This window comes from Sesamum indicum, linkage group LG12 (genome assembly GCF_000512975.1).
Source record: "Sesamum indicum cultivar Zhongzhi No. 13 linkage group LG12, S_indicum_v1.0, whole genome shotgun sequence".
NCBI lineage: Eukaryota > Viridiplantae > Streptophyta > Magnoliopsida > Lamiales > Pedaliaceae > Sesamum > Sesamum indicum.
In genome coordinates, this window is record NC_026156.1 from 959727 (window position 1) to 980002 (window position 20276).

At 37.6% G+C, this 20276-nt stretch overlaps 4 protein-coding genes and 1 pseudogene across 5 annotated transcripts; 3 read left to right on the forward strand and 2 right to left on the reverse strand.

The window, feature by feature from the left end:
• LOC105174886 overlaps positions 1-709 on the forward strand; it is a 10615-nt pseudogene extending 9906 nt beyond the window's left edge.
• Positions 4063-8715, forward strand: LOC105174887 (cell differentiation protein RCD1 homolog). Its single transcript, XM_011097132.2, has 9 exons — positions 4063-4413; positions 4971-5042; positions 5689-5778; positions 6111-6153; positions 6666-6772; positions 7199-7294; positions 7898-8088; positions 8186-8255; positions 8346-8715. Exons 1-9 carry the CDS (start codon positions 4246-4248, stop codon positions 8451-8453), a joined length of 945 nt encoding a protein of 314 aa, XP_011095434.1. The 5' UTR covers positions 4063-4245; the 3' UTR covers positions 8454-8715.
• Positions 9310-12651, forward strand: LOC105174889 (ribonuclease 3-like protein 2). Of its 2 annotated transcripts, none has more exons than XM_011097134.2 (4): positions 9310-9889; positions 10379-10531; positions 10874-11247; positions 12255-12651. In XM_011097134.2, exons 1-4 carry the CDS (start codon positions 9503-9505, stop codon positions 12454-12456), a joined length of 1116 nt encoding a protein of 371 aa, XP_011095436.1. In that variant the 5' UTR covers positions 9310-9502; the 3' UTR covers positions 12457-12651. The 2 variants fall into 2 exon arrangements, with proteins under 2 accessions (XP_011095436.1, XP_011095437.1); XM_011097135.2 differs by having other exon boundaries at positions 9329-9889; positions 12282-12651.
• Positions 12374-14778, reverse strand: LOC105174888 (protein O-linked-mannose beta-1,4-N-acetylglucosaminyltransferase 2). Its single transcript, XM_011097133.2, has 3 exons — positions 14096-14778; positions 13931-14005; positions 12374-13810 (listed from the first exon to the last, which is right to left on the reverse strand). The coding sequence occupies exons 1-3, from the start codon at positions 14208-14210 to the stop codon at positions 12651-12653; spliced, it is 1350 nt and encodes a 449-aa protein (XP_011095435.1). The 5' UTR covers positions 14211-14778; the 3' UTR covers positions 12374-12650.
• LOC105175153 lies at positions 16536-18907 on the reverse strand. The gene is made up of 4 exons (XM_011097500.2): positions 18739-18907; positions 18092-18233; positions 17827-17943; positions 16536-17748 (listed from the first exon to the last, which is right to left on the reverse strand). Exons 2-4 carry the CDS (start codon positions 18204-18206, stop codon positions 16601-16603), a joined length of 1380 nt encoding a protein of 459 aa, XP_011095802.2. The 5' UTR covers positions 18207-18233; positions 18739-18907; the 3' UTR covers positions 16536-16600.

Consider the following 20276-nt stretch of genomic DNA (forward strand, 5'->3'; position numbering starts at 1 on the left):
ATGGGGTTGCTAATAAATTAAGCAAGCAGTTTCTTTATGCTCCTTTAAAATGTTGAAACTTCCACATGCTAATAGTTTAGCTGGTCAAAGATAAGTTACCTTTCAGAATTCCTTTTTACGTACTTGATGGTATAATTTCTTTTGGCATTTGTCCTTTCCCTCATTTCTTGGGGAATATGGTCATAAAGAGAAAAGAATTAGAAAAATAAACTCATGTTCGATTGAAATTGTTGGTACATGAAATCATCTAATTTTCTGTTATTCTTTTCAGTAGTTTAACAGACCCCGAATGGTAGATTTTTGTTTGATGATTTGTCATTCTCCTGTTTCAGGAGAGTATAGCAAGTGACATTATCGTGCTGCAAGATCGCAAGTGATGTTATTCTGCTGGCAGACATCGGACAGACTTTCATTGATTACATCCTGTTCCCCGTAGAAGATTATGATTGGTTGAAATTGTCATCTCTGTATGCTTTATTGTTGTCAACAACCTTGAGAAAAGTCTGCCTTTATGCTGTTTAGGCTGTGAATATGGCAATTTTCGGTTCTAATGATGTTCTAGTGATTGTAAGATAGTCAAAAGCATAGGCCTTGTAACATCTGATGTTTATGAGCTGGAGAAAGAAACAGTGAAATATAGAATAGATCAAGGAACTAGAAACAACATCAGTGTGATGCCTGGAATTCCACGCTCACCTAGGCTTTGGAAGTAACTACTAACTGCTCATACAAAACTCCAGTCTTTCCTACTTTCACTTGGATTGGATTGGATGTAACTATGAAAAGGTGATGTAATTCAAGGACGACTTTTGAATGGTATCGAACAACATGAGATTACCAGGAAAAAAAAATCTGAAAATTCATCTTGATGCAGATTTTAGAGTGCGTATATTCTGTTGTATCCAGATATTTTACAGTTGCAACCCAACTTCAATGATTTCACAAGTTTTATATTGCTATGCTTGACACAATGTTGATGTCCCAGAAATCACAAGAATGTCTTGAATGCATTGTAGTATATATTTTATTCCATTTGGAGTCTATGTTGAAATCTTGAGTCACTAGGAGCTTGAATTCTTCTAAACTCAATATACACAAATTCAGAAATTTGTGTTAGTTTGTAAATCTCACAGCCTTCAATGTTCGTAAAATATATGACTTTTCTTAAGCCACGAGTGAATCAACACTTTCGACTGACTCCAGTTTTCAATGTTTAAGGCCACTGCAAAATGTGAACGCACTTCATTTTAGGGGCGCGTTTTTACAAAATGGTAAATTACGATTATTCTTTTGATATTTATCGTAATTATAAATATGGGATAATCATTTTTTTCATACTCATGGTATGCTTTTGTTTCAGTTTTAGTATATTGGGTTTTCAATTTATTAGATTTGATACATAAAATTTTAAATTTTATCCGTTTGTTTATCTTCTGTCAGGTTGACTGTTAAAATAAAATGGTTAAAAAAATTAAGTGAAACTTGTATGACAATTAGATCCGAAAAATCGGGGCTCTGACCTGGACCCGTCCCATGGGGGTGGTTTTGGGATGAAATTTCCCGGGTTTGGGGCATGTCTCCATCCCGTCCTGTCCCGCCCTCGGTAATACATTATTTAATAAAAATTATACTATGATATATAAATCCTAAATAATTTTTGTGTGTATCCGATTCTATATAAGAAATATAAAAAATTAAAAAATAGTTGATAAGAAAATCAATAATTTAGATGAATATATTCTTTGTCTTGTATAATTTATACTAGATTGAAAATTATATTAAGTTATTTAAATCTAAATTGATATTATTTATTAAAAAATAAAATATTAGTTGATTATATATTTTTTATAATATAATTCATTGTAAATTGTAAAATGATATTAGATTATTAGAAAACTAATGATTTAGGTGTAGATATTCTTTATCTCAATACATTCATTTTCAATTGAAAATTATATTAGCTTTTACTTGATGAAAACTATAAAATGTTGATAATTATTTGCAATTATATTCATTTATTTCTTTTTTCATGTGGTGGGGCAGGTTGGGCGGGCGGGGGCGGGGGCGGGGCGGGGGCGGGGGCGGGGGTGGGGGTGGGGTGTGCGTCCCGGGTCTCGAGTCCGAACGGACCCGTACCAACCCATCCCCGTTGCCATCTCTAGAAGCTTGTCTATATAAGGCATGCTTAACTATTTTATGCTATCGAACATATAATTATTTTTTTATTTTGATTCATATTTTAATTTTAATTTTATAATTGAGAACAATATTAATTCAAATTGTCACCGAAATTAATTCAAATATTTCATTCCAATTGAAATCATTATGGAAATAAAGACGCTTGATGAATGCGAAGTAATATAAAGATAAACGCTTAATAATAATTCAAGAAATTTAATAAAATCTTATGTTCAATCATCCCTCATTGTTCACAAAAAATTAATCAGAGAAAAATAGAATAAATCATTCAGAAAACGTTAATGTACTTTTATATATTGTTTGGTTGTGAGTCGAATAAAAGTGCATATGCATGTTTTCGGTAAATGTAAATTTCATTAAGTATCGAATAAAACTGCGTATGCATGTTTTCGGTAAATGTAAATTTCATTAAGTAAAAGGAGTATAAAGGTACAACAACATGTTTCATAACTAGGCATTCCTCTCGACACGCCAAGGGATCCGCCATAAACGATAAAGTCCACATAAGTTAATAAAATAGGGTAAGTTAGCACTAAGGATCCTTCGTCGCATGTCTCTTATAACGATAGCAACAAGGTTTGATGCATCACGTTCCTCTTTGTCAAACCGGCGAAGGTTGCGTTCGAGCTAAATGTGGTAGATAGTTGCAGCCACAAGGGCGCGGTAGGACGCAGAGATGGAATCCTTGCCCTTCTATTTCATTGCTGCCCACAAAACACCCGTTGGCCAATTCCGGTTAAACTAGTCAAATCTAAGGGTCTGTCAGGTCACCTTTAAGCACCTCCAGGAATACCTGAAAATTCGAAAGGGACCTAAGAATAGTGAAAATCAGCCTACTTTGGACCCCTGAGGTCTCAGAATACTAAGAATACAAGCAGTCGTAGGAGTATGGAGTGATCTCAAAGTCTTGCAGTCCATTCTGCCATGGATAGTCGTAGGATATCGCCATTGATATCTTATGATGTTGTTTATGCACAAAATAAGAAATATATAATAATCATTATTTTGATTTGAGAGAATTTGTTTATAAATTTATAAAATTTTTTATTTCACTAGTCACCGAAAAGCCAAAAAATTCAATTATTAAAAATAATTAAAAAAAGGTATAAAAAAAGCATAAACTCTAATTAAATGGAGTATGCATTGACAATATTTGTGTTGTAACAATGCAAAAATAATAAAAAGAAAACACACGCTTTCCTCAGTGAAATCGGTATTTTTTTTTGCTTAAAATTGGATTAGTTAATTTTTTTTGAATTATTGTACTTAATTATAAAATTAAAATCAAAATGAATCAAAATAAAATACTTTTTGTCTGTTGAATAAAATGGTAGCCAAATATGTCTTAGATAGACAAGCTCCCACTTAATTTTTTCTCTAAAATTGGATTGACTATTTGTTTTAACAGTAAACTTAACGAAGGGTACCCAAATAGATAAAAATTAAAAATTTTGGGTATTAAGTCAGATGCTTTGAAAATTTGGAGTTCTAAAACTGAAAATCGAGTATAATTTGAATATGAAAAGTGAAATTATCCCTGATAAATATTTAATTATTATTTAAAAAATTATAAATATTTTTGTAAAATTAATGGTAATTTTTCAAACAGTTTAAAAATATTTGTATTTAATATCATGGAAGCTTTATAATTTTCCCGTTTACAAAATGCCAAACTTGGGCTGAAATAGTACCAAGTCTTGAAAGGATTCGGAGGATCGGATCAAGCGAGCTTGGGCCAGATTTAGGCCCACTGGGCCTGCAGCGGTTGAAACTGTCTATTGGTTTGGGCTTCTAAGATTCATAATACCGTGGGTTTCGCCTATTAGGTACTTTAGGAGGACGGCTACTCGCAGCAGCAGCGAGTGAAAAAACATCAGCGGTCGAGGTGAAGTGACACGCAAGGCGGCAAGCATAGAGGGCATCATCGTGCAGCTGGGCTGAGCGGCACGTGTTAGCAAACAACTTTCACTGCCTGCCTGCTCTCTCGGATAAACTTTGAACTTGAAACGTTAATCCAAGGGCAGTCCGGTTTTTAGTGAGAGAAATATGGCGAACTTACCTCCGCCTCTGAACCTGAAAGCCGCCCCCTTTGAGGTGCCCAGCAGCTCTTCTTTTGGCGCGGGTAAAGAACGGAAAATGCAATCGGCGGAGCAGCTTGTTCTCGATCTTTGTAACCCTGATCTCCGGGAAAATGCCCTTCTCGAACTCTCCAAGGTTTTCAATTATTTTATTTCCGTATTCCTTTTCCCTGTATTTATTAGGTTTCTTCGTGTTTTGTAGTTCAGTGTTGTATTATTCTTATATAGTCTTCTTGTGCTGATTGGATGTTTGGTGATCTCCCATAGCCTTTTCATCTTTCTTTCCGTGAACTAAAAATAATTGCACAGACGCTTTTGCATTTCTTCATGAGCGCATATTGAGTGGTGGAACTGAAGTCGCCGGTTGTTATATGGAATTTTAGCGTGCTGATTTTGAAACAGATAAACTGACAAGCATGCCACTCATGTAAAGTTTGAATTGAGGATCTTATGTTATGTCTGAATTGTGGGCAGTGTGCTTGCTTTCAAATGTGCAAAACTTCAGTCCTGCCGGGCAGAATTCCCCGTGTCTTCCTCTATTATGATCCATTAGCAATTAACTTATGGTCATTGGGCGTCAAGTCTAATTCCATTCATTTCTTTCTGGTCACATGTTTGATTCTTGCTAGTTAATCATTTTTCCCAACTGCAATTTCATATATCTTATACAATGTTTTCTATCTGTCCTAGTAGAAGAGAGAACTGTTTCAAGATTTGGCTCCACTACTGTGGAACTCCTTTGGTACAATTGCTGCTCTTCTGCAGGTTTGTTTTCTTTCCTAGCCATGTTGGTCTACTCTTCTGCATTCACTGGTTGGCCAGTAATTATTGGGCAGATCCTCAGATCCCTGATGACTTTAGTTTGTCATTTGATGTTTAATCGAGATAAATTCTAGATTTAACATTTTCAATCAGAATACTTTTAATAATTACTCTGGTTGTCTTATTTTAGTTGTCATGTACATCTCACATAGCTTTACTTTATTAGCTAAAAGTGGGAGTTCCGAGTAAGAAATATACGAATCTCATGAAGGGGAAAGTCCTTGCTGAATCACTAAGTACGTGGAAACTGTTATTACTAATAAGATCTATTTGTTTGTGGTCTGATTATCAACTCATATTTATCCTTTTTCATTTTACTGAAATTGGAAAAATATTCCAACTGAATTTGATGTTTGGGTTGGAAAATTTTATGCCGACTTTTTGCCTCATTTTCTGATGAGGAAATTTTCATAATATTTGTATAATTTCCTCTATTTTATGTATTGATGGGCTTTTTAGGTAATATTTAGCTGCATTCATTTCTGGGATTTGCTCTTGAGATCTGCTTTCTTTTTAATCTTCACGCTATTCTATTGGACATTCTGGACTGACCTCTCTTTTGGATTAATCCATTCTTGACCACCTGCAGGAAATAGTTTCCATCTACCCAGTTTTATCACCACCGAACCTAACTCCTGCACAGTCAAACAGAGTTTGCAATGCACTTGCTCTTCTTCAGGTACTGCTCTTACATGGTTGTGTAGCCAAATGCACGTCTATCATAGTATAATTAAGGAGTCACAGAATGTAGTCATGATGTTTCTCTGGTGCTTCTGTTGCATGTGGATGTATTTTGGTGGCTTTATCTACTTCACAAACCCTTTCTCTCTGAACTACCTATGACCAATAGAGAAAAATGTTAGCGCCGGCAAAGTTAGAAGATCAAATTTTCATCCCACTGGGGCAAAGATAATAACATGGGGAAAAAATTATTCATTAACTGATAATTAGACAAGGCAAATATCTTTTCCTTTTTGTGGATCTAACATGATGATTTTTTATTTGTTGCAGTGTGTGGCCTCACATCCAGATACTAGAATGTTGTTCCTGAATGGTAATCCTTATGGACATCTGAGTTTTTTGTTGCTGTATCCAATATAGGATATTAGAACTTCGAAATAATATTTTCTGGTAATCGGGTAAACTTTGTACCTGTACATTTTACTCCTGCTTTCTTTTTTGGGGTTCTTTTCTTGTGTATTGGGGGAGGTGGGAGCGCTGGGAGCTACTGAGAGTAGCTTCTGGAATTGGTGTACTCGTTGGTTCTACTTCTATGTAGTGGTCAAGTGATTAAGATGAGGTTGTTTGCGTTCACTGGCTCCTGTGTCTCTTTCACCTGATTATATGGCATGGTGATGAGTCTGCCATTTTTTTTGCCGAACATTGCCATTATTAAATTCGTATTAATGAGGTTTTATCTATTAATTCAGCTTGGATGATGCGTCCTGTAATCCTTCTCTAATACTTGTGTAATTGAGTTCAATGAAACTGTTGCCTTCTTTTGATGAATTTGTGGGCCGGGAAGTTCTAAATGGGACTTTTCCATCTTGTATTTTCTTTCTGCAGCCCACATCCCTCTATATCTTTATCCTTTTCTTAATACAACCAGCAAATCGAGGCCCTTTGAGTACTTGAGGCTTACGAGTCTAGGAGTCATTGGTGCACTTGTGAAGGTATTCCCATTTCGCCAATTTAAAGTTCTCTTATTATGCTAAGATAAAAAGCTTTTCCTCTTATGCTCATCATTAAGGAATGCACTGTGTGCCTGTTTGTTGGTTTATTCTGCTCCATGCCTAATCTAATAACCATGTGGATATACAAGCAGATAGGTTTAGAAATTGTTGGCGTTAAGTTTGCTTAATCCGCCACTGGATACAATGAACTTATAATATAGGTACAACACCCGGTTTCCAAATTGGTATCTTGCTAATGAAATGTAAATAATGTTTAGCTTATGCAGTAGTGATTTGAATGCTTTTGTCTCTTAGTGCTTTCCTTTCTGTTCGTCTTTTTTTCCCGATTATTAACTTTTGCATTTCCTTTGCTCATTATATCTTTTACATAACAAAGAGCACTGTGGCTTGTCTTTTGGTTCATAGGTTGACGACACTGAAGTTATCAGTTTCCTTCTCTCTACTGAGATCATTCCCTTGTGCTTACGAACAATGGAGATGGGAAGTGAATTGTCCAAAACAGTAAGCATTTTGCCGATAGCATCACTTACTGACATTTTGCTCATTGGTTTTGGTTAATGTGGAATTGCTTTTGAATAATGATGTTTTTGAAAGGCATGTTGATTATGCAGCTGTTCTCTCTTTAATGCTAAACCAAAAGTTGCCACTAAACAACTAGAGTCTGTATTTATCCATTCAAACTTAAATTCTCATCAATATGTCACAAATATTGGATGTGTTTGGAGAAATTGCGTGCTGATTTTTATGTACATCCTACACAATTAAACTAGTTAGTTCTTATATATAAGTTCGAGTGGGATGGGACCTCCACATTTTGAGCATTATGTTGCCTGTTTCACGAGCAGAAGATAGATTTTCTCTCCTGATTGTCACTATTGGTTCTCTTAGTGAAATGATTGAATGGGTTCCACAAACTTGATGTGCTATAAATGTCATGATACCCTCAAGATGCAGCATTTGAACTGAGCTTTGCTTACATGGGCATCTCATGTTTATATGCTGCCTCATAATTTCCATAACTAATATTTAAATCTAGTGCAATTGGTTTTAAGCTTTTATTTTATGATTGGTGGACTTGTTTGAATATGAGGGCGAATTTGGCAGGTAGCAACATTCATTGTGCAGAAGATTTTGCTTGACGATGTTGGTTTAGAGTACATATGCACAACAGCGGAGCGCTTCTTTGCTGTAGGTAGGGTGCTGGGAAACATGGTTGCTGCACTTGCTGAACAGCCTTCTTCTCGGCTTTTAAAGCACATTATCAGGTGCTACCTCAGATTGTCAGACAACCCAAGGTTGGTCAATGGCGTCTGCATATGGGTTGCTCAACTATATTTCTTCATTTAAGGTTGTGCATCTGAGTGGTGAAATCAATCATCTTATTTTATGCAGAGCTTGTGACGCCCTTAGAAGTTGTCTGCCCGACATGCTTAGAGATGCGACCTTTAGTAGCTGTCTTCGGGTAGGTGTAATTAATACATCGTATCTTGAGATTATGAGATGTTTATCTTTTTGTTGAAAAGGACGAATTTGCTTAATGTTTTGCTTTCAGGAGGATCCAACTACAAGAAGGTGGCTACAGCAGTTGCTTCATAATGTGCAAGGACCTCGTGTAGCGTTGCAAGCAGGAGGTGGGTTCGATCACATGATGGTCAATTGAATTAAGCCCAGAGTCCTATGTTTATATCTGATTTATAGGCGGATTGTTTGCTTAGTATGTCCAATTGTCACTTTTGAAATTTTGTGGCCGATTTTGCCACGATGAACCCTGAAAGCTGGAGTCTCTAGTTGTGCTTTAATTAGCTGGAAGCTAGAAGATGTATCTTTGGACCGTTTGTTCAAATTGCAAGGCCATCTGGTATAGTTAAGACTGTAAATTGCCGTTGCTAATGACATTCTATGAAGAGCTTCCTAGCCGACAAGCCCGCATAAGTTCCCTGTGTGATGCGAATCACACAAGTCTGGGATCCTCGACTATCGGAAAGATGATGAGGTCGAACCTTACATCCCTCTTAGAGTCGGGGAGGTGGTTGAACAAATTTTGACTTAATATTTGATTCCTGCGTGATTTGAATTTCCATTTAATATTTTAATCCTTCCTCCAGAAATTATAGTCAGGGAAACCCGAGTCCGGTTATCTAGAATAGCATCAATTGCCACCCAGTTGACGATCAGAATTGGGCTCCGAATTTCATCAATTGAACGATCAAAATTGTGGCCCGGAGATGATGGAACCTACCCCGAAATTACCTCAGAGAAATTGGCGAGCTATGGCTCCATAAATGAAATTTTTATTGTAAAGTTTGTTTTATCAGCTATTTTATGTAATATGCATACACCACATGTATTTAGAATTCCATTCAATATTGGTTTTCCGTAAATGACTAGCAAATCCTTTTCCAATGTCATCTACGCACTAATGATTAATGAGATGAGAATCTGAGTTTGCAAATACCTGAATTTATTATCAAAATCGATATATGCCCTATACGAATTTATTTTCTTAGACATCCGAAATCGTGATTATTATTAGGTTATTAAATGCCAATTTCTTATTTCTTTTTTAGAATAAAATTAAGGTCTGACTAATAATACTATGTGCTGCCTCCACACAAAAGACACTCCTGCTACTGCAAAGTCGTAAAGCTGTGGTGTCGCCCAACTCGCTCTACCTCTATTCGACGCGCTCAACAGGCCCGGAACTCCGATATGCAGTCGCCGGCGAGTAGCCCAACGGCAAGATATACGTACACGCTTCCATCGGATGACGAAGAAATATCCGACATGGAGGTATCGGTGACGGCGGTGGAGAAGATTCTCAAGTACAGTTTCAAGAACAAGAAGCTGCTGGAGGAAGCCCTAACTCATTCCTCCTGCACCGGCTCCTCCTCCTACCAGCGTCTCGAGTTCGTCGGAGATGCAGCTCTTGGCTTGGCACTCGCCAATTATGTTTTCCTCCTGTACCCTGATCTTGACCCTGGCAAGCTCTCGCTCGTACGCGCCGCCAACATCAGCACCGAGAAGCTAGCGCGCGTCGCCGTCCGCCATCAGCTTTATAAGTATGTTCGTCACAACGCCACTGCGCTGGAAGAAAAGGTATCTGCTTTTTCCCTGAAGAAACTTCAGGGTTGGACCACATTGTGGCTGATGTGGTACTGAGTCCAACATTTTTATAGTTATCTATATACCTGTGCGGGTCTTATAATTGACGCATATTTCAATTTGTGTTCCCCCCTGCGGGGACATGGCTTTGCTAGAGTTGAAAATGGTGAAGTTTGTTTAGTTATCTAACGAGCACTTGAGAACGGGGAATTGATGCATGCTTCACGACGATCATCTCATGGGTTTCAATGTTGGCTAAAAATTCTTAAGTATATGAAGTGTACTATGCATGCTTTGTCGCGAGTGGCTTAGCACCTGAAGGCATGGATCTTTCGGAGAGCATTGCGCACTGAGTGCACCAAAGAATTGTTTCAATTGTTGCCCCGTGAAGAGATGCATCAGCAAGTGCTTGTTGGGAAGCTAAACCAACTTTTCCACTTTGAATTCTATCAAAATCGTGCCCCTTTCATGGTTTTGTTTCAGGTAAGAGACTTTGTGAAGTCAGTAGAACAAGAGGATGAAGCAGAGGTTTACGGGGGTTTGGTGAAAGCACCAAAAGTTCTTGCTGATATTGTAGAGTCAGTGGCTGCTGCAGTATATGTTGATTCCAACTTTGATTTGAAGTCTATGTGGTTGGTTAGTTTCGACTTGCTTTTCTTAAAACATTTCTTTGTTGTCTAATTTATTAAATATGTTTACTAGATTGTCTGTGTACGCCATGTTTGGCTAAAATTTGTGTGACAGGGAATTTGTTGGCAAGGGGAAATATCAGAAGTGTCTGAATTCTAGCTTCTCATTATTTTAAACAAAAGGATATCTCATTTATCAGCTGTATATCTCTCTTCTGGAAGTTCATGATATTTTCTGATGTAACAGGCATGCTGTCAATTTCAGTGCTATTTGTTCATGGGATGACCCAGCATATACCTGGAATTCCAGGCTGAAGTTGCTTATTAGTTCTGTTTTGCTTTACTTTAGATTATTCGAGACCTTCTGGAGCCTATTGTTATGCTTGATGTGCTGGAACAACAACCACAACCAGTCACAATGCTCTTCGAACTGTGCCAAAAGGATGGAAAGCAAGTTGATATAAAACATTGGAGAAAAGGAGAGAGAGATATTGCAAGTGTCTATGTTGATGGGCATTTTGTAGCATCAGCTTCTTCTGAGCAAAAAGAGAATGCGAAGCTTCATGCTGCGAAGGCTGCTCTTCGTAAGTTGTCTTATGACTTCGGTGACATAATGAATGCTGACATATTTAGCCAACTAAATGGGGACAATGAGATTGAGGGCGCGAAACAAAAACTGCATGAACTGTGTGGCAAGAAGAAGTGGCCGAGACCGAATTACAAGTAAGCTTTTTGAATTGCTGAGATCTTTGTGTAGCAGTTTATTATGTGTATAATGCTAACCTATTTGTTGCCTTTTGTGATCCATTTTCTCATGATGAAATTTCGCATCGCATCTGGCAAGTATGAAAGTACAGTATAGTATCACTTCATTGTCTTGAAACTGTTATAAGATGCTACATGGGGTCTTTATATGCTGTTAGCTGAAAAGATCTTTATTTCTGCCTTTGTGCCGTGAAAGGGAGAAGCTTTGTTCCATGTGGAGTTGTTGCATTTTCTTCCTTAATTGCGTAATGGCTATTAAAAAGCATCGAATTGCTTATTTAATTTTATGCTCCACTATAATACATACATCAATCGTCTGACTATGAAACGAGAGAAAATATCAGCAACTTTATGATGTATAATGTCAATTATATGTCTGGCTTGGGGTGGATGGGCATAATTGTAGTTTTTGTTGCCTGTTGATGTGCTTAGTCTGGTTGGAATGTGTTGATTGGAGGAAGAAGTAAAAGTGACTGCTCCTGGATATGGTTATGGCATGGAAGATACCTGTCCATTTGCTAGTTCTGAAATAGAATATGAAAGAACAGTAAATTTCACTTCGTTTAGACTTGAGAAAATCTATGTAAGCCAAAGATCACTTATTTTGTTTGTTGTCACACATATTCAGCTTTATCAATCATACTGTCCTGCTTTTGCAAGGACCTTTGTGGTAACTAAATTTAAGGTATCAAACCAGATTCATGAGGACATACTCTCTTAGGTGGAGCAGATATCATGAATGTTGAAATTCCATGTCAACCTTAACCACAATAAAATCAAAACTTGGTTTTGTTTGGTGATAGTTCTAAATGTCATCTCAGCAGAGGTTTTATAATTGCATCAGATTGCATATCCTGAATGGTAGAGGTGCTTTTGTCTTCTCATTTTCTCATTTCAATTTGGTGAAACTGTATAGTGAAAGAGGGGAGGATATCATTTATCCTCCTTTTTGTGTAACCCATTAGTTCTTTGTTTCCTGTCAATGTACGCAGAATCCAGAAAGAGGTTGGTCGTGCTCATGAGAAGAGATATGTATGCTCTGTTGAAATTGAAATCACTGAAGTTGTACTTTTTGTGACGGGGAATGAGAAGCCACGAGTGAAAGAGGCAGAGAACTCGGCAGCTTCTGTAATGCTTCATGGTCTAAGAGACTCTAAGTACATATGATTTTCTCAGAACATAGAGAGTGGCCTATTGAATTCCTAGTTCTGAGATAACAAATGCTTCTGTCTGATTGTAATTGTAGAGATGTTAGGTTTATATAATCCAATCCCGGAAATGGTTTCTTGGGCCAAGTTACCTGGTGTCTTGTTCAATATTCTGTGCTTCACTACATGGATGACTGTTGATCTGATAAAAAATTACCTAGTTAAAGATGCGTTTTTAACCAGTTTAAGGGCTTGAAGTATTGTTTTCCTAAACCTCACTATGTTGACTCTTACATCCTGCTGGTCAAGGTACACAGCCCGAACTTCTCGATAGCCCTTTGCATAGACTGACTCTGGATCTGTGATGACAGAATGATGGTGTCCATACAATTCTATAAGTGAGCTCTCCTCCGGTTCGATCTTGTATCGCAGGTAATGAACGTGCATTGTGGGGGCTGGGTTGCCATAGTAGTTGGCTGCTGCCCATTCCAGTCCCAGTGGTTCTACTTGCACCATGACTGCGCCAGCAGGCAAGAACAACTCATTTGTAAGCCCAGCTCCATGAGTGCCCACAAGCACACTGCACGAGTTAACTGTGTTGGCGAACTTGTTCACATTTCTTGCCTCCTCCGCTCTGGCAACAATGACCCGGAATCCCAACTCTTTCATCATGGTAATCATCTCATCTTCATTTAGAATCTTCCGCGTTTTCTCACGGGATATAAGCATCAGAGTTGGCTTTCTAATTTGGGAAACATGCGTGAACTTTAGGCTGTATGTTTGTCCAATAAACTGCCTGAAATCATGGATAGAGTATCCTCCAGGGATGTCACTGGGATTCAAAGCCAGATTATCATGGTACTTGAGCCCAAGAATCATCCCTGGAAAGCAATGCACGCTTCTATTGGCAGCTGGATTCATGACCTCATAACTCGACATTCGAGAGAATATCTTGCTATATTTGGCCACAAATGAAGGATCGTAATCCTCCAGGATGATGAGCACACGGGATTGGAAATGCTTAATTGTGATGAAAAGGGGAATCAAAATGTCATTGAATTCATGGAATAAGTTCCCCGAGATGCCAGATGAGAAAATTACAGCAGGGACTTCATGGTTATATTGGCAAACTGGTGGCTGATTGGCACCGTGCAATATCCTGACTGGAGTGATATACTGGAGAAGGTACTTATCCTTTTGCAGAGCATATGGCTTAACACTAGTTTCTTCTTCCACCCAATGACTAGAGGAATCATAAACTGTAATGTTGTTGTTGGTGTCAATTCTTACCGGGAGATCCGCTAAACAGACGATCGAGTTTTCAGCAACATCGCAAGCAAATCCAGTGGTTTCTAGCTTTCTCCGATCTTTCCCTGCACAGATATATTAGCCCCGGTGAGATTGTAACAATGTGGTCTACAAGAAAATAGTAGCAGATATTTCACTGATATGTTACCTCCCATCAAAAGGAAAACAAAGACGAGGTCGCTTACCTCTGACAAGTCTTGCAAATGGGGATTGCGGTGGCTTCTCCTCTTCATCTTGTGAGCTCGAGAACTGTTGCATCCCTGTCATTGCCAAACAAATTGGATTCACAGTCAAATCTTTGAAACAGGGGAGTTTATGAAAAAAGAACCTTGTATAGAGTTAGGAGTTACATCGATCAAATGGAACGATATCTCCCCCGAAGAAATCAGCAAAGAGCATAATGAGAACAAGCAAGAAGGTCACTGGAGCTGGACCGAAAACTGGCCATCTCTTGTTCTTCTCCATCCTCAAGTTGTTGCATTGAGTGGAAGAGATGCACTGTTAAGGTGATGAACACTAATGTTTATCTAGTCAGTCAACTCTTTGAGGATCCTTGGTTTTCGTTTTCTTCTCGGTTCCCTTTGTCTTTGCTTTCTGATTGCAATCTTTTATTAGTATTATACTTAATTTATTCAACCTCCTGCTGGGCGTGAGGGCTGTTAAGCGCAAATCTTGGGCAGCTAATGACCTGAGATTGTTATTGCTTTAAAGTAATGGCAAAGGTACAAAAGTCTGACATAGCATTCACATGGCCTTTGGATGGATCTCCATAAGCTTCTGGGGGACGATGCAAAGAATTGTATTATAGAATTTGGAGGAAATAGTTGAAAATGAAAAATGAGAGCAACTCCTCTACACATCTGACTGCTAACATTATCAAGAACCAAATGTGTGTCGCAATACACAAACACCGAAAAGTTTTTCCCTCTCATCTACTCTACATTACAGTGAACCTTTTGGCATTGAATTTTTTGGATTTTAGCGGAGGAAAGTTTTGTGTTCTAACTATAGAAAATAGAGCGTAGCATTCTACATCTTTTAATTTTTTCCCGTAAAATGGAAGGTCCAAAATTAGCCTAAACATGGTGAAGAAATAGAAAAGGAGGAAGCGGGCAGTCGTACAACGAATACTTTATACTAAACTAGCAATGGTTGCACGCATTTTCGGGCATGTACATTTGTGGGTGCAACGTGATCATTATTTATATCTTTTCATTTGATTGATTAAAAAATTAAGAACAGGCATTAATGACAATTGACAAAGAAATCAATTTTCAAGTGCTTGGTCTTGGGCCGTATGATTGGATTCAAGCAAATGACAACATATGCCATCCATCCCTTCAATTAGAAGGATCTCACACTGGGCCTGCTCCAATATGCCTATTGGGCCAGCGGTGACTGTCCTCAAGCTCAATATTCCTTTTAGTTCATATCACCCACTATTTCAGCCCACATCGAATTTCGAAATAAAACATATGCTAACGTCAAATCTAAAATTTTCAATGAAAGGTGACGTAGTAAGTTATTTATCTCTAAGGACAATGTATCCCCCTTTATTTTTCCTATTTGAGACTTTTTTTCTTTCTTTCTATCTCCTACTTATTTTTTTAGTTTTTAATGGTATTTTCATCTTATTTGAGCTTACTCTCTTCCCCCCCCCCCCTATTATAACTTCAATTCATACATTAGAGATAATAAAAAATTTAATTTTCTAAATATTTTAATAAATATTTATAATTTTATCTTTAGAAAATAATATTACATTATGCATACATGCGATGCTAGTGTGAATAAAGCGTAATAATAGCGGTTCATTATCAAATCAGTTATTAATGATTATAGAAATTAGGAAATAGTATTGCCATATGATATCAATAAACAATTCTTAATAAGAAACAAGGTTTATTAAAAAAAAAAAGAGAATATTTTATTACTAATATTTCTGCCAGCGATTGTTTGCTTAATTTGTAAGAACACATCAGTTAATTTTAAATAGTTTTAAATTTAGTTTTATCTGCCAACACGAGGGTTGTGTTGTTGAGTAATTAATAAGTATTGTTATAGACGACCTTTAAAAAAATGGCGTTCGGTGTCACCCCAAAATATTTGGTATCGATAACACTTAAGATACTTTAATCACACTCTTAAAAAATAGCATGAAAAAGACTTGCAACAAACACAAGTCATACAAGAATAACTCGAGAGAAGAATTTATTCTGACAATACTTAGATCAATGGATTTGAAATCTTAATAATAATTTCTTTTAAATTTATTTGAATAATTTTAAATATTAAAAAATTTAGATTATTTTAAAATATACTTTATTAAATATTAACAGATTTTAAATTTTTTGATATAAAATCATTTGAAATTCTTTCTCAATATAATTTTGTGTAATTCAATTCCATGAACCCAAATGGCAGGCATAAGAAAAACCCACATGTTTGGTAAATAATGCAGGAGATGGATGAAGGAATGCTATAACAAGTCTAATTCCATGAACGGTGGTCCTCAGGGTTGGTTTGGATGTGAATGGAAATGCAATAAAATGAACCGGAGAACACTTGATATTAATAGTAGGAACGAGACTACCTGAATATTAACTGGAAATGTCTAGTAACCAATACCAAAAATTGCTGGACCGTTACGGGAAGTGCCCAAAACCTGACTCCCACTCCTAGGAAAACTGCTGCACTTTTTATAGACATCTGATGTTAGAAGAGTTTGTACAATGAGAACAAAACGTTTGCATAAATGTGTAAGAGCAACATTCTTGACACCTTTTTTGCCCAAATGTTCTCAGACTCTAAGTACTTTCTTTCAAATGAATCAATACAGACTTCTTCCTGCAAAATCACAGAGGTGAATATCGAACAAGGCTCATCGCCTCAACCATTGTCTCTCTAAACCTCGTAATATTGATTCTTGCATTTTGTCCATTAAGGTACACTTCCTTGCCTGCCTGGACAGGAAGTGCTCTGGGGTCTGTGATGTATGTATGGTCCCGTCGGCCGAACACTTTCAATAATGAACTTTCCTCGGGCTCAATCTTGTACCTCAGGTAGTGCACGCCCATTGCACGGGCCGGATTCCCATAATAAGTGGCCGCAGCCCATTCCAGGCCGATTAGATCCACCTGCACCATGACTGCACCGTCGGGCAAGAAAAGTTCATTTGTGAGGCCGGCCCCGTGAGCTCCCACGAATACACTGCACGAGTTTATGAGACTGGCAAATAAGTTCAGATTCGATATCACTTTAGCTCTAGCAACCACAAGTACTCGGAAGCCCAACTCTTCCATCATAGCAACTAATTCGTCTTCGTTCAGAATTCGTCTTGTTGATCTGCGCGATAAAAGCATCACTGTTGGAGTTTTAATCTGCGAGACGTGGCTGTACTTGAGATTCATTGATTCTCTAAGAAACTTCCTGAATTCGCGCATCGAAAGCCCTCCAGGGATATCACTGGAATTCAAGGCCAGATGGCCATGAAACTTTAGCCCGACTACTGCTCCTGGAAAGCAATGAACACTTTGATTTGCAGACGGGTTTATGATCTCATAAGAAGTCAATCCAGACAGGGCCTTGCCGTACTTTCTCAAAAACGAAGGATTGTAATCCTCCAGGATGAAGGCAACTCTGGACTTGAACAGCCTGGTGGTGATGAAAAGAGGGATGAGGATTTCGTTGATTTCATGGAACACGTTTCCCACAAAGCCGCTGGACGAGAAGATCACAGCAGGAAATTCGTGGTTGTATTGACATACCGGCAGAGTGGTATTTCCCTGTAAGATTTTTACTGGTGTTACTCTTTTAAGAAGAACCTCGTCTTCTTGCCTTGCGTAAGGCCGAATCACCGTTTCTCGTACAGATTGATTAGAAGCAATCGTAACTGTCATCGTTCTGGTATCAACCCGCACAGGACGATTTGAAACACAATGTATGGAGTAAACTTCACTGTTGCAAGCGAAGCCGGTGGCTTTGAGCTTTTCCTGGTCTTCCCCTGTTAATTTGCATCAAGCAAAGTTAAGTACTATTTTGCATACTCAGAAGAAATCTGAAGCAGAACAGAAGAGCAGACCTTTTACTAGTCTTGAGAGAAGAGAATCCAGGGACTCGTGTTTTTCTTCCACAGGTTCCCTGATAATAGCCTTTCTGGTGCTGGAAATAGGTGGAGAACTGGAGGTATAATGGAAGCCTGCCAATTGCAAAAGAATTTAAATAAACTAAAGTTGTTCTCGAAATCAAATGAAACAAATTGTAAAAGAAAAGAAAAACATGTAACAAAGGAAGAACAAGCAAGAAGATTAATATGATGAAGTTCCGTGCAACTCCATGGAACTTACGTTGCTCGAATTGAATATTATTCCCCCATAAAATGTCGATATAGAGCAAAGGAAGAACAAGCAAGAAGATCCATGGAGTTGCACGGAAAACCAGCTTTCTGGGCTCCTTCTCCATTGTCCAATAGTAAGCGAGCAACAAGTTCTTACACAGTATGCAAGAAAACAATTAATATGATGATGGAGAATCCTTAAAATGACTAAAATATTACCAGCTGATGAGATGTCAATTCTGTTCTACCTTTAATTTTTTCCTTTTCTACAGGTTCTATGTCATTCTCCTCATATTTTACTAATTAATTACTCTCATCTTCTTATTCAACTGTGGAGAGGAGACTTTCTATGTACATGAGGGATCTATTTGTTTATGACTACTGCCAAGAATCAGAACATTTTTTAATCTGTGCTTAATTTCGTCATTAAATTTTTACGAGCTATATATTAATCTTGTATCGATATTAGATTTTGAACACGTCCAAGTAAGCTCTATTCATTATTAGTTTTTCGTATAATGCAACAACTTAATAGCAAAAAATAATCAAAGCCTATACTCAGGCTGCTGATATAGCAACATCCAAAGCATAATCCAAAACGTGGTTTCTCTACGTTTTAACAATTATTTGAGGCCTTTTCGCTCCAAGAATACATACCTGCTCGCTTATTCTATATGAAACAACAGCCAATCCAAAACCGTTAGACAAAATTACAAGTTGGAAGATTAATTTACTTGAGGAAGTGAATCTTGTTAGTATTTCACTGTCGACAGAAACGTATGGATATTTTGAACAAAGGGTGCCAATTTTGATGCCGCCAACATCGTTAGGCGTTTAGCGTTAATACTAACAAATTTTCTAATCCCTTTGACAGCTACGAGATCCATAGTTATAAGGCAACTCCCTCGGTTTCTGAAGCTTTTTCTTCTTTTTTAATCTACCAATATACGTAAAGAGGAATACTATTCAATATTCATTAATAGTGATCATAAGTCTGGATTATTTTATTCTATTAGTTTCCATTCTTCGTCCTTTGAATCATTCCATGGTTTATAAATAAATTCAAATTCGACGTCCATGGACCATTTTATATGTATAGAAGAACCACAGGAACCAACGCCTGCCCAGAAGAATTAACAAGTGGCATTGTGAATTGACTACCTCATTTTGAAAGCTTGTCCAAATTCTTACAGGAAATGATTTGTTGGTATGAAAACTACTTCAGTGGTAATGGTTAATAATCTTTCATTTCTTGCCAATTCATCAGAATAATTAATGGGAGCTGCTGTTTCTTCATCTTTTTCTGATACATAATGTATTTTAGGACCACAATTTGCATTCTCCAATTATAGGCGAGGCATATATGCGTCGTTAGCTTGGGGTTTCAACTTGTCCTGTGTTTTACACGTTAGTCGTCTTCCTGTAGCCATCTAGACTTTTCCAACATCTCAAGTCAACATTGATGCCTTGCCTCTCTTTGCGTCATGCTTCATGTGCGTTCCTTTTTTATTTTTCAGAGATGGGGGTGGGGTTGCCAGACGGACACGAAAGCTATCTTGATTTGCAATTCCTTAGTCTTACTATTATCATTGTACTGGATCTTGATAAATATAAAGTAATTGACTTGCTGCCAACAAATTAATTTTTCTGCAGTTTTTAAGAGAGAATTTACATCAAATTATCAATCAATACACGTGCTGTTCCAACTTGGTGATGCTAGTTGAGGTGGTTCCTCGTTTTGGGAGGAGAAAAGGAGAAAAACAAGCACGGATTTCGTTTCCTTGATAGTTCTGTGATTGCAAGAACCAAGAAAAGTATATAAATGATAAGTCGTGTTTGTTGCTCGCTCTCCAAGCAATGAATGAAATGCAAAGGAATGTCCTGCTTTGCGGAGATAAATGTGAATTATCTTAACGACATATCACCGGTTGTATTACTTATCCATCTGCGAAATCTTGATACATTTTCCTACGTTCTGCCGATTCCAAAAATGCAACTCATAACCATATATAGCAGTAACTACGCGTAATGAGAAACTTTGCATTTGAAATGAGTTTTTAACAGTCCTGCTCGTGCTATCTCATGAACCTGCTTAAGATGTAACTTAGACAACTTACCAGCAACCTTACTCATACAACTCCTTCAGCTAATGTGTGAAGATTGACAAGGAAATTGCTCAAGTGGTGAGCTTCAGC